This window comes from Castor canadensis, chromosome 15 (assembly GCF_047511655.1).
Source record: "Castor canadensis chromosome 15, mCasCan1.hap1v2, whole genome shotgun sequence".
In the NCBI taxonomy this organism is placed as follows: Eukaryota; Metazoa; Chordata; class Mammalia; order Rodentia; family Castoridae; genus Castor; species Castor canadensis.
In genome coordinates this window covers 75,445,472-75,459,370 of record NC_133400.1, presented here as the reverse complement: position 1 = coordinate 75,459,370, position 13,899 = coordinate 75,445,472, and the positions used below count along the sequence as shown (strand labels likewise).

At 34.0% G+C, this 13,899-nt stretch overlaps 1 protein-coding gene across 17 annotated transcripts in view; it reads left to right on the top strand.

The window, feature by feature from the left end:
- The window catches only part of Mllt10 (MLLT10 histone lysine methyltransferase DOT1L cofactor), a 161,783-nt gene that overhangs the window by 104,024 nt on the left and 43,860 nt on the right, over window positions 1–13,899 (top strand). For 12 of the 17 annotated variants that reach the window (XM_074056537.1, XM_074056541.1, XM_074056534.1 and 9 more), the window contains 3 exons: window positions 2,653–3,222; window positions 9,855–9,899; window positions 11,114–11,146. The exons of 1 other annotated variant lie outside the window; for it this stretch is intronic. In XM_074056537.1, the coding sequence (XP_073912638.1) occupies window positions 2,653–3,222; window positions 9,855–9,899; window positions 11,114–11,146 (648 nt within the window). The remainder of the gene's footprint in view (window positions 1–2,652; window positions 3,223–9,854; window positions 9,900–11,113; window positions 11,147–13,899) is intronic. 4 more of the 17 variants (XM_074056547.1, XM_074056545.1, XM_074056538.1 and 1 more) reach the window with 2 other exon arrangements.

Below are 13,899 nucleotides of genomic sequence, written 5' to 3'. Positions count from 1 at the left end.
CTTTCTTTTTATGTTGTGGTTGGTGCTTCCAAAGTTAAATTGTTTTTATCTCTTTCCTAATTGAACATTCAAACAGATTTACATTTTAATTTTATTTCTTTAATTTTTATTAGCATGACTAAATTGTACAGAGAGGTTTTATTGTGATATTTAAAACATTTTTATAATGTATTTGATCAAGTTTACTTAATCTATATCACTCTTAAGGTTTACATTTTTGGTAGGTAGACATGAATTGAGCAATTTCTAGGTGATCTAGGTAGATCTCAGTAAATTTTAATTGTTGATCAATAATTCATTTATTATAAAACTTGAAGTTTAAAATAGAATTTTACTCAGCCTTCTCTATCTTCTGTCAAGTATGCCCAATTAAATTTGAATTTCAGATAAATGTGTAATATTTTAATATAACTATGTTCCAGTTACTGTTTGTTGTTTAACTGAAATTCAGAATTAACTGAGCATGCTACGTTTTCTGAGGCAACCCTGGTTTACGGAAAACATCAACTCAGCTACATTTTAGAATGCAGGTGTGACTGCTTGTATTATTTTTAATATGAACATAAATATTTTGAAAAATAGAAATGTTATAATTGTTGGAAGTAAATATACTTGCAAACTTAATATGATACATGGTCCCTTTCACCCTTTTCTCCCCTAGAGATAAATGAGAAATGAGCAGTTTTCTTTACCCAGGTCGAAGTATCTGCTAACAATAAACTTACCTTCAAAATCTAGCAGGAATATGTAGATTGCTTAGCCTGTTGCCCTCTCATTAAAAAGTATATTCATATATTTAATGAAAGTAATAATTTGGAACGTGAAGATTTTCAAGGCTCAGATTTGTGTGTGTGCTTGTGTGCCCCTTGTATAACAAATAATTAGACAAATTTAAAAGAAATGAAATGTCAGTTTTACTCTTTTATTTTACTAAAATTTACCCCTTTTTTGAAGGTGGGTGGGGCATTCTAGGGATCGAACTCAGGGCTTCACTCATGCTTGTTCTACCTGAGTCATGACCAGTCCTACACTGTTATTTTTATACCACTTTGGAAAATAATGAAACGTTAGTTCACCTTAAATGTAACTTCATTCACATTTTGAATGTGGTGTTAGTAGAATTCAGTCAATATTTAAAGTATTATAGACAGTGAATATTTTAAAGCATGTACTGTATCTTAGTAAACTTTTATTACTGGCTGTAAAACCAAAAGAGGAAAGAGGTGGTGACATAGTAGAATGGATAATAAGAACGTTTTTTTTTTCCTAAAAGAACGTCTTTGTATTTGCTAATTACATAGCAAATTGCAGTTATCCTTCAGTGATTGATGTAAATATAGGTGACTTCTTAATTTGTACATTTTTTTCTATTGAAACAAAACCTGAAAATGTCCACATAAATAAAAATAATTTTATAAATTAATACCACAGATGTAGTCGTGAGAGTTGTTTTAGAGTTGTTGTTTCTTTAAAGAAGCTGTTTCAGAAGAGGTTAAAATTTAAAAATCAAAACCTCAAGACTTCATTTAAAGGAAATTTTGTGAGAAAAAAATCTTTGCAAATATTTAGGTGGATTTTTGTGAGATTTCTGGAATTTACTGCACAATAAATTTAACACTTAGTTTCAAATTTCCTTTCTACTCCAGTAAGATACTTTATTTTGAGCTTCTTTTCCCAAACATTTTAGCTAAAATACAATATAGTTTGTTTTATGAACATACTGTTTAGTCACAACTGAGTCTAAACACTTGGCTACTTCATTTGGCAAGTGTGAAGAGGATTTCACAAAATGGCACGGTGAACCAACTTTTGTTTTCTCCCAGATCATACTAGTTTTCTACCAGGCAAGAAAGAATCTTGAGGTTCGAATAATAACATGGTGAACTGCCAATGTTCTTTGACTAGAGTGAGGAGGGAATAAGCAGTAGTGGAAGAGGTATATGAAAACTGTCTCGCCTGTGGTTTTCTTTATGCAGCTACATGGAACATGGACTGGGAAAGAATAAGGTACAATAAATTAGGTCACACCTGCTCATTACTTTCCCATATCCATGTTTTGTTTGGGTAGATTCAGCTGAATAGTAGTGATCACTGATCTGTCTTAAAGTTAAAACTTAAAACCTAGGAAACCTAGGACACATGTTTTGGTTCTTATGGTGTATTGGGAACATTTGTAATCGTATCTTCAGTACTTGAAAAAGAAGGTTCCGTGGAGAGCCACATTAACGTTTTGTGACAGATGTTCTTGCATGTCTGTGGAAAAGAAACTTTGTTCTTCTTCAGTCATTCCTCAAGATACACAGGGTGTTTGGGGGAGAACTGAGGAATGCTGTGATAAAAAGGTAGGTTAAATAAAACATATCTTATATCTTAGTAATTATATAAATAATAGCTTACAATTTCAGAGTAACAATTTAATACTACTTATAAAATGCCAAATATTTGAAAAGGTAATTTCAGAGATAACCTTAGTTTCAGTAGTAACCTTTTTCAAATCAAGCTTTGATATATACTGATATCCTAAGTTTTATAGTTAACTTTTTTTTTTTAACCCTATTCTTTGTATCACATCTACTGCTCATGGGAACTTTTGCATCCATTTTTTTTTTTTTTCTTTTTCTTTCCCTACCCCATTTTTGTTTTTCACTACAGGTAGTTTTTCAGGAACTCCAGGCAGTGTAAAATCATCTTCTGGAAGTTCAGTGCAGTCTCCCCAGGATTTCTTGAGCTTTACAGACTCAGATCTGCGTAATGACAGTTATACTCACTCCCAACAGTCGTCATCAACCAAAGATGTACATAAAGGAGAGTCTGGAAGCCAGGAAGGGGGGGTAAATAGTTTTAGTTCCTTAATTGGTCATCCTGCGGCCTCAGCTGTTATTTCCCAGCCTAAAAGCTTTGAAAATTCACCTGCAGATTTGGGTAGTTCCAGCCTTCCTACAGCAGGATATAAGCGGGCTCAAACTTCTGGCATAGAAGAAGAAACTGTAAAGGAAAAGAAAAGAAAAGGAAATAAACAAAATAAGCATGGGCCTGGTAGACCCAAAGGAAACAAAAGTCAAGAGAATGTTTCTCATCTCTCAGTTTCTTCTGCTTCACCAACGTCATCTGTAGCATCAGCTGCAGGAAGCATAACAAGCTCTAGTCTTCAGAAATCTCCTACATTGCTCAGGAATGGAAGTTTACAGAGTCTTAGTGTTGGCTCCTCTCCAGTTGGTTCAGGTAGGGTTTGTCCATTGCTGTTCCTCCACAGTCCCACCATTACCCCCTTCTTATACCCCAAAAAGTTTTAAACAGTTATTATAATAAATGAATTACTTATGACTTTTAATTAACTTGACATTTCTTAATTTTTCATTTTTTTGATGAAAAATAATTTAATCTTAGTTTGGCACATGAAAATGTTTGATACTAATCTGTTACTTAACTAAATATAGAATAATCAGTTTATTGGGCATCCATTACTTATGAGATACCTAGAATTCATTCCCTATTTTTGTTTTTACATGTTTAAACCCGACCAGAACTCACGTTTAAGATGTGAAAGTTTTGCACTGTTAGCGTTTTTATCTGCCTTTCTCTAAGCTTCAGTTTTAGTTTTTACTTTCTAAATAATTTCACACATACTATGAATTACTCTTTCTGGAATGTTTTTTCAGTCAGTGATAACTGACTTATATTTATAGAATTTAACAGTCACATTTCAGGAGATAGCTGAAATGATTTAAAGTTTGTCTGTTATTTTAGACTTAAAATAATATACTGTAAGTAAGTTTATATGTGTTGCTGTTCACATCACTAGGATACTGTTGTGTAACCTGCCATTTGTTTTAGGAATATTTTCAATTTAAAAAGCATGACACTTTTAGGCAGTCTGAAGTGTCAGGATTTATCTGTTAAATTCTATCTTGGATATGAGATGGCTTTCAGTAAACACTGATTGTAAATTTAACTTCTGGTTTTTAAAAATAAGATTTTAGCTAAGATAAACTAATTGTGGATTATACTAGTTTTGTTGTGAAGAGTAGATGGGAAATGGTGTGTAAAAATAAATACAATTAAGGAAAGAATGTCCATTATACTTTCATACTGTATAATTTGTAAATACAGAATTCTTAAGTTTTGGTGGTAGTGGGGTTTCAGCTAGGGCCTCACACTTGCTAGGCAGGCACTGTACCACTTAAGCCACATCTCCAACCTTTTTTTAATTTTTGCTTTAGTTAATTTTCAGATAAGGTCTTGTGGTTTTGCCTGAGGCGATCATGCCTGGCTTGTTTGTTGAAATGGGGCCTCAGAAACCTTTTGCTTGGGCTAGCCTCAAAACTCTATCTTCTTGATTTCCACCTCTCAAGTAGCTGGAATTATAGATATGAGCTACTGTGTCCAGCCTAGTGGTTCATATACTAACTTTAGTAAGCAAACATAAGAGTAACCATTTCAACTGTGAAGGGAGCATATTTGTAAAGATAAGATGTGAAAAATAGTAACTGTAATTATTTGTTGTTTGCTAGGTTCTGTTAAGTGTTTTATACTTATTATCTCATTTAACAGTATTAATATAAAGAGCTATTAATGCCCCTATTTTGTAGCTGATAAAACTGCTACTTTGAGAGGTAAAAAAGTTGTACAAGATCACACAGCCAGGGAATTTATTCCACTTTTAATAGATGGCTTTGGTGCCTGTCATGGACCTGTTTCCCAGGCTCTTTTACCAGAATTGAGTGGAAACTGTAGAAGGATTGTTTCCTTAGTAGCATTAAAGTAGTTCTAGGACAGGATTCTCAATCTTGGCATTATTGACATTTTAGGTGGGATAACTGTGTACAGTGCTGCCTTGTATATTGTAGAATGCTTACCAGAATCCTTAGCCCTACCCATTAAGTGCTAGTAGCACCTTACTGGCACAATCAACAAATGCATCCAGACATTGTTACATGTGCCCAGGTGTCTAGAATGACCAGTGGTTGAGAAACACCATTTTAGATTTGGGTGGGGGGGGAGGGGAGGGATTAAATTACAGTGAGAAAGAAGTTCATTAAAAATTTAAATATATAGGACAATTAGATATTTTTATGTTTCCTTTGAGATCAAAAGTGTTTAGCAGTTAGCCTTAGCCCTTGTCACAGAAAGTAAATTTAAGCAAATTTACTCAGAAACAGTTCGGTTCATTTAAGTTTTATTTAGCAAGAGACATAATAATGCCATGAGTACCATATTGAGAAAAACTAAGCCTTAATTTGCTTTGCTGGAGAGTAATCTTCAGATTCCTATAGTTTCCAATCATAGTGTTAAAATTCCTGAATTTCAAAAGTTACATTTGAATGCATATTTGAAACACACATTTTCAAATTAATGGAGTTAAAATACTGGTTTGCATCCCTGAAAAGATTTTCCTACTCATTTTATTTCCCATTAGGCACTGGGAAATAAAATGTTCCTTTTGGGATGACTACTTTTAGAGGATAGTGTTTTTTGTGTACTTTGGTGGCAGAAAAAAAATATTTTTGTGTTTCCTTTACTGTTAGGAGAACATTAATTTAGGGGGGATTTCCATGGGTATTATTATTTCATAAAATAAATGACTTGAAATTTAATTTCTCAAGAATTTTTAATGTTAAATGTTTTTGTTAAAAATCACTGAAATTTAACTTGTTAAAAGCTATAATTATGGAATAAGATTACTTAAAACTGAAATAACATTAATTTTATAGATTAATGTAAAAGTTTTATGACTAGAATAGCGTATTTTGTTATTGATGTAGTATAGTAAAAAGTCTGTCGTTATCTAGAAGAAGCTTGGCTAAGTGCCACACATCTTTAGGAATTGCCAACTACTGATGAACACTGAGTATGTGCCACACACTGTGTTAAGCACTTAGGAAGCATTAAGTGTTATTACTCATTATATAGAGCAAGAAGCTTAAGTCAGAGATGTCATAGCTCTAAGTGGTAGAGGTATGCATTTTCCCTGATTTGAGAGTGGTTTAGTTATAAAATTTGACAGATGTTTGCTGATTAGGGTCTAAAACACACAAGTGTAATGTCAGTCAAATAAAGGACCTGTGAGCATTTTGAACCAGTAATATTTCCCTTTAATATGAAACAGTAAATTTTTCATTTTTGCTAATTTTAAATTGAGAAATCATTTAAAAACAGTAAAAGGAAACTTCCCCCAAATAATGAAATAGGATGGAGAAAATGTATACTACCTAGTGCCTCATCAAGAATGTTTCATGGTGCTCATTTTAAAAGATTGATTGATTTGCTTTAATGACAAGTTGATAATTTAGTCTTAATTTCATTTTTTGGGGGGATGGGGAGCAACACTGGGGGTTGAACTCAGGGCATCACGTTTGCTAGGCAGGCGCTCTTACTGCTTGAAACTACTCCACCAGCCAGGTTGATAATTTAGGAATGGTAAGGTGACCTTTGTAAGTTCATGTTGGCATGATAGACACTAACATCCTCTCTAACACTAGCTGCATGAGGTGCTATGTTCATCATGTTCACCACAGTATTCCCACTGCCAGCAGAGTACTTTGAACAAAATAAACACAAAACATTTCTTTAAGATCTGGGTGCTCGACTTATGGCAGTCATCCCAAGCTGTGCCAAAGGCTGAGATCCAGATGTCACGGTCCATTCAGCTTATAGTAATGGTAGTAACTTATGTTTGAAAGTACTTAAAGGTTTCTAAGTATGTACCCTATACATACCATCTCATTTAATCCAGGCTGAATAGGTGTCTTCTTTATTCTTATTACTATTATTTGTCCTGTTTTGCCACAACTAGGACATAAAGCAGAAGTATAGCCAGGTTCTAGTAAAGTGATTCTCTCTTGAAATTGTAATGTTAGCTATCATATAACTATCATTAACTCTAGCGTGAATTCTGAGCACTAGCGAGGCTGAGGCAGGAAGTTTATATAGCTAGAACCTGTCTCAAGAAACAAAAAACAAACACAAAAACCATGAGTTTTAAAATTCTCTCCCAACATGTTCAAATTATTGCATACTGTAGATATTTATTGTAGGAGCTCTAGACCAAATTAGAATAAAAACTTCTTGATTAGATAAGGAGTTATAAGATCAGAACTTGGATTATAAGATTTTAATTTTGAATTGAAATACATCCTGATAAGTGGCTTACTGTTTTACAGTGACATGTAGAAAATGAAAAAAAAATAGCATTTTGTTTTAAGTGACTGCTATAGGTTGTAACTTTTTGGCTGATAGACTATATCAGCCAAAAATTTTGGCTTGGTTCCGTTTTATTTTAATTTTTTTTGGTGGAACTGGGGTTTGATTGAATTCAGGACCTTGTACTTGCTAAGTGGTGCTCTACCACTTGAGCCACGCCCCCTACCCCTACATTTGTTTTCTGAAATGATTTTACTGTTAGCTCAGACTGGCCTGAAAATCCCAATGTTCATGCCTCAGTGCTAGGATTATGGTGTGTACCACATGCCCTCATTTGGATTAAGCTTTTGATTGAATTTTCTCTTACAGATACTCTTGGGATATGAACAGTTAGGCACTCCTTTTGAAACTTAGTACTTACAGCATGCTGAACTTGTCCTTTTACTCCACCACATTTTAAGAATTTATGATTTGCTAAAATGAAAGTTTTACTATTGATTGATTGATTAGTGGTACTGGAATTTGAAGTCAGGGTCTCAGGCTTGCCAGGCTGGTGTTTTATCACTTGAGCCACTCTGCCAGCCCCTGCTACATTTTTTTTTTTTTTTTAAGGTATACAGAAAATAAACATTTTGTTCTTATTGAATGAGAGAAGGTTCATGAAATGACAGGAAGTTGATGGTTTAGCATTGGATTTTTTTTTTTTTTTGCTGGCATGTGACGTTCTTTCAAAAATGGTTCCCCATTTAAAAAAAAATGAAATATGCTGCCATACCATTCCTGAGACAAGATACAGTGCCAAAGTTCTCTTTTTCTCCTTAAAAAATTAGCATATATTAATTGTACAAAGGGATTTCATTGTTATATTTCCATACATGCATGTAATGTACTTTGATCAAATTGACCCTTCTATTATTTTTTATCATCTCCCCTTTTTGACAGTTTTTAATGTGTTGCATTATTTTTATGCATGTGTATCAAGTACTTCAATCATCTTCACCCTTTCCTTTGGCTGTGATGAAATTCATACAGATAAGTTGTTAAAATTCTGGCTTCTACTGAAATTAGGTTATGAAATTATAATTTCTGCTCTTATAAATATCAAAAGATTTCTTACTAAGCATATTTCTATATTGTATCTTTTTAGTTAATAAAATAAATTGGAGTTTTCCCTAGAAAATATTTCTGTTACTGATTACATAAGTAATGGAATTCTAAAGATACAAATATTAGTCCAACACACCCTTTGCCCCCTCCCCCCCCCGCCCCCGTTTTTTTTTTTTTTGAGACAGTCTCACTATGTAATCCAGGCCTTGAACCAATGATCCTCCTGCCTCAGACTTTGAGTGCTGGATTTACAGATGTGTATCATCGTACCTGCTCCAGTAAATAATAGTTACTAATAAAGTATTGTAAACTAAGGAGTTAAGTACAGTTAGCATAATTTAAGTGTATCTTAATGACCCAGGTTCATAATTGTATATACTGTGATTACAGTACTGCTGAGGCCAGAATATACCTGGAAAATCCCCTGATTTTGTTTTTATCTTTGATGATTGGTATATTTGCTGGCCCTACATTAGGGCTGTTTTTCTATAAAAGTGCTAGATTAAAGGCCAGAATAGACTTATCGCAGTTCTTTTTTTTTTTTTTTTTTTTTTTTGCCATAGAGAAAGTCTTTCTGCTATTATGAATGTCCTTTATTTTTCAGCCGCATTCCAAATAGCTGTTATTTCCTTATGATGTACTATTTCAGTTTCTTCACTAACCTCCACCCTACCCCTTCAAATCTTACTTGTGTTAGATTTGTTAATCAGGCATTAAGGTAGAGAATTTCCCACTATGTCTCATTTCTGAGTGTCATCTGGAAAGGACCTAACCCAGAGCTTACATTGTAAACCACTGTGCTGGCTGGTGTATACCTTGCTTTGCCTTTCTTCTTAGGTCAGGTTACTCAGGGTGGGACCAGCATCAGACTGGACTTTGGAAGAACATAATGTCGGTAGATGTGTGAGTGATAGTTTCCTGGGAGACTGTTGTACAAATGGGGGGAATGTTTTTGGTTAAGTAATATCCAGGGAATTCCTAGCTATCCTTCTACTTGCAATTTTTTTTTTTCTTCTCTACAGTGTTTGCTTCAAGGGAATAGCAGTTCTTTCTAGTAAAGCCAGATTCTTTGAGCCATGGTCTTGGTCCTGGTTTCATCAGTTATTTTTTTCCTTATGATGCCATATAGAAATTTATTTCCCATATTCTGGCAGCTTTTATTTTTAGCAGGTCATTCTCTGCTTATTTGCCTCACTTGGGTGGAGTACAAGAATTATGTTTTCACCAAGCGAGCTGAGCATAGTTTAAAACAGTTATATAAGTTACTGGTCATACATAAACTAAGTAATTATCATTCTTAATTTCTAAATGACCACAGTATTCAAATGTTTTTTGACGACCTGTTCCCATCTAAACTCTGTGTCCTCATCCTTTGTGCATATACATTCTCGTGCTGTCCCTTAAAATTTGTGAGAATTCCATTATGTTGGATTTTCCTACCCTTAGTGTCCCAGCTATTAGTTTATAATTTTTGTTTCTGCACTTCTGTTAGGTCTACTCAGCTGGGTTTTTTTGTGAATTTCTTCCATATTTCTGGTCTACTTCTTTTTCTTTCCTTGAGTCACTGGCACCTTCTTTGCTGATTTCCTTTCTCTCCCTCCCAACAGAAATTTCCATGCAGTATCGGCATGATGGAGCTTGTCCAACAACTAGTAAGTTGTTCCACTGGGTTGGTAACCCAGACCTTTTGGCTCTTACTCTAGTCTTCTATTCTAATGTATTATACCACCTTTGAACCTCTAAATTTTATTTTCCAAAATGCAGTTGGCCTGAGTTCAAACTCCAGTGCCACCAAAAAAAAAAAAAAAAGCAAAAAACAAAACAAAACAAAATGCAGTTGGTTTTTAATTAAGCAGATTTCTTTCTCCTACAAAGATACCTTAATGTTCTACTCTTCTGTCTGTGTGTGTCCAGGATCTGTATAACAGTCAGATTGTGGGCAAATTTCAGTTGTTGTACTTTTAATACAGGGCTTCCATTGTAGAATTGTGAACTCTGCACCCCCCCCCTTTTCCATTTTTATTTCAGTATTTCTCTCAAGATTACTAATTCAAATTCATATGTTAATTAAATGAGAAACAGACTTCTCTTTCTTTAGAATTAAACCTTATCAAAATAATATATTAAAAACCTACATATGGTATATAACACTCTAATATAAAATATTCTAAGATATTTTTACTTTCCAGGGGATTATATTTATTTTAAAAGATACTATTTTTTCTTAAATGGAATAATTTCAGAATGGGAGATCTAATTCCTAGTGTCCACATGAGGGCAATATATTTTAATTTATTCTAACTTGTATTTTTCCATTCCGCTTTAACTCTGCTCCTTGACAAAATAGTATTTATAGTATTTTGGTTTCCACTAGTCTTAATAGTGTTATCATTTTTCAGCATGTTTATTGGCATTAGATACCTTTCTTGCTTAAATCTCTATGTGTGTTGCCACTTATGCTAAATTCTAGAAAGTGAGAATGTTTAATGGGTTCAAAGATAATGTGCTGTGAGGTACCTTTACCTATACAGAATTACATCCCATAGAGACTCACTTTTACCAGACATTGAATAGATTGCTAAATGTCTTTTTAAAAGTGATTTAAAAATACTGTTATGCTAAGGAAATTATCATAATTATGACAATATATCTAATATATTTCAGTTTACTAGGTAGTAAAAGTGAAACGCAATATTTAGAAGTTTATACTATGTGAAAAATGAGGGAAGATAGCAGTTTTACTGATTCAAACAATAATACATGATAGACTTAGTGGAATTTTATTACACTGATAGTCTGTGTCTATGTATTTCTTTTGTGTTTGTGAATGATCTTAACCTTAAGTCCTTTTTTCCTCACTTAAAAGCTTTCTCAGAGTTGCTGAATGCAATACACAATGGTAAGTTTTATTAGATCTTTTCTCATGGTTTATTTATTGCAAAGGGTGCCTTTGGTAGCATGTTCTATTGACTAGATGGAATCCAGTGCTGGAGGGAGTCACTTGTTCAGTACAGTAGTGAAAACTTTATAGATTGCCCATAGGAGCATGATAGGTCAGTGTAGTTAGTTTATCAATTTGGCTTTTATTGTTTCTTTGTGAGGTGGGATGGTAATAGTGTTCTAAGTTTCTGAAAGTCTTTGACTTTTGTAAATAGTTTTTCTGGTTCTTTTGAGATCTCTTGCTAATGCAGTTAGTAATTAGTAACCTACATTAGGAGTTTGCTGCTTTTAACCACAACTTGGAATTGAATTTTATTTTTTATTTGAACACTTACTATTTTATCCCATACATTTTATATAGTGAACAAATGGAAAGCAGAGTTTTAAATTGCATCTGTTTTGGGGTCAGGTTTTACAGTGGAGTTGCATCTTCTGGTGTGGATTATGAATCTGCATGTAAGACAAGTGCCATTTTCACTTTTCATTTCTTTCTATTTTTTTTAAAGCCCTACTAGAGTTTAAACTCAGAGCTTCATGCTGAGCCACACCTCCAACCCTCTACTTTCACTTTTACAGTGTAATTATAATAATTTTTTTGCAATAATATGTGAGAACCTTGCTTAGTCTATGATGTCCAGAAATTTCTGTTAAATCTAGTGACATTTTTGGTGGATTTCCTTTTCACTTACTAACTGATCTAACTCATTTATTTGTTCAGGACTATTTATGTGCTTCCAGTTTTTGAGTACATTATCTTTATGAAACTTTTCATATTTTGTCAATGTAGTTGAATTTGTAGACAGTTTGCATTGTGTTCAGATTAACATTGTCAGATGTTTTCACCAGACAGTTAAGCAAGAAACCAGTGACACAATGAGCAGGCATAGATGCACCCGTTGCTTTGATGGTAGGAGTGGTCAAGGCGGGAAACTTGTAAGACATCATTTTATTAATATATTTATTTATATATATTTTTTCCTGCTGTGCTGGGGATCAAAACTAGGGTCTTGGGCATGGTAGGGAAGTTCTGTGCCACTGAGCTACATGCCCAGCCCTATTTATAATTTTTACTTCCCTTGCAATCTGTACCTGCCAAGGATAGATAATGAATACTCTATATAACAAGGAACTCCTTGAACATTAGGTGTCTATAGAAAAGAGGAAAAGCATTCTTGAGAATAAACATGTTACCATTCTTTGGTAGAGTCGTACAAAAGCTGAGGAAGTTTAATATTTTTTCAGTTTGCATAGATAAATTTATACTTGCTCTGTAATTCTTGATGTATTAGAATTTAAAGGTTCAGATATACTTAGGGTAAAGGAAAGTAAAGTGGGGATCAATTTTGAATGAACTGCCATATAGATTCTTTGATGCCACTCATTATTCACTGACAAGCACTGAGTTGTTTTAATTTGACGGATTAATGTTACCCTAAAGGTAAATAAATTAATATCATAGGATCGATCATGAACTTTCTTTAAATTCTTTAAATTTCTTTAAAATTTTGGGTTTCAGAAGATTGTGTTTCAGAGAGTATAGTCAGTTGCTTGTTGTTTTCTCAGTCACATAAGGTAGAAATAAGAAATGTAATGGATATGTATTTTTAATTGCAAAGATAAGGGAAGACTGATATCCAGTGAGTGGAATAAGAGTTGGCCTGTGGGTGATTGCTCCTTTTTTGCAAGTTTTAGCATTATCATTCATTCTTTCTCTTTCTCTTTCTCTCCCACGTGTCCAGCCCATTTTGCTCTGTTATTTTAGAAATAGAGTCTTGCTATTTTCCCAGGCTGGACTGGACCACAATCCTATTTTATGCCTTCCACTGTAGTTGTGATGATAGATGCTCTCCAGTGTACCTGTTTTCTTTCCATTGAGATGGGTTTCCCAAAAGTTTTTTTTTCTTCCTCCCCCACCCCCAAACTGGCTGGGAGCTGCATACTTCCCAATCTCAGCCTCTTGCATTGCTGGGATGACAGGTGCTCACCATACTTAGGGTTTTATTTATTTTTTTCATTGAAATGAGAGTCTCACAAAGGTTTTTGCCCTGGGCTGGCCTCGAACTGCCGTACTATCTCAGCCTCCCAAGTAGCTACCCGATTACAGGCATGAGCCACTGGTACCCAGCTTCTTTTTCTTTTCTTTTTGAACTCAGGGCCTCACACATGCTAGGCTCTTGATCACTTGAGTCACTCCGCCAGCCCCTCTTTTTTTTTTTTTTTTTTTAAATGTGGCAATATACGCATAATACAGTTTTTAAAATTTAAATTTATTTTTTAGCTGATATATAAAATTTAACCTATAATGGAATGTAATATTTAAGTCAGGTTAATCATACCTATCTCTTCAAGCATTTATCATTTCTTTATAGTAACAACTTTCAAAATCCTTTCTTATGGTTTTTTAATATGTAAAGTACATTATTGTTATCTGTAGTCACCCTGCTGTGCAATAGCATACTAGAACTTTTTGCTCTGATTACCTGGCTCTTAGTACCCATTGATCTCAGCTGCTTTCAGAATTTTCACATTGTTTTAGAGCCACTCTCTAGAACCTTTCTTCTTGGGATACTGAAATGAGATAGCCATTAAACAGTGAGTCCTTTTTTTCCCCCTTCTTCCCAGCTCCAGTATAATATTGACTAGAAATGGTGAGAGTACACATTACTCATGTACTTTTACTTACAGAGGAAGCTTTCAGATTTTCACTATTAA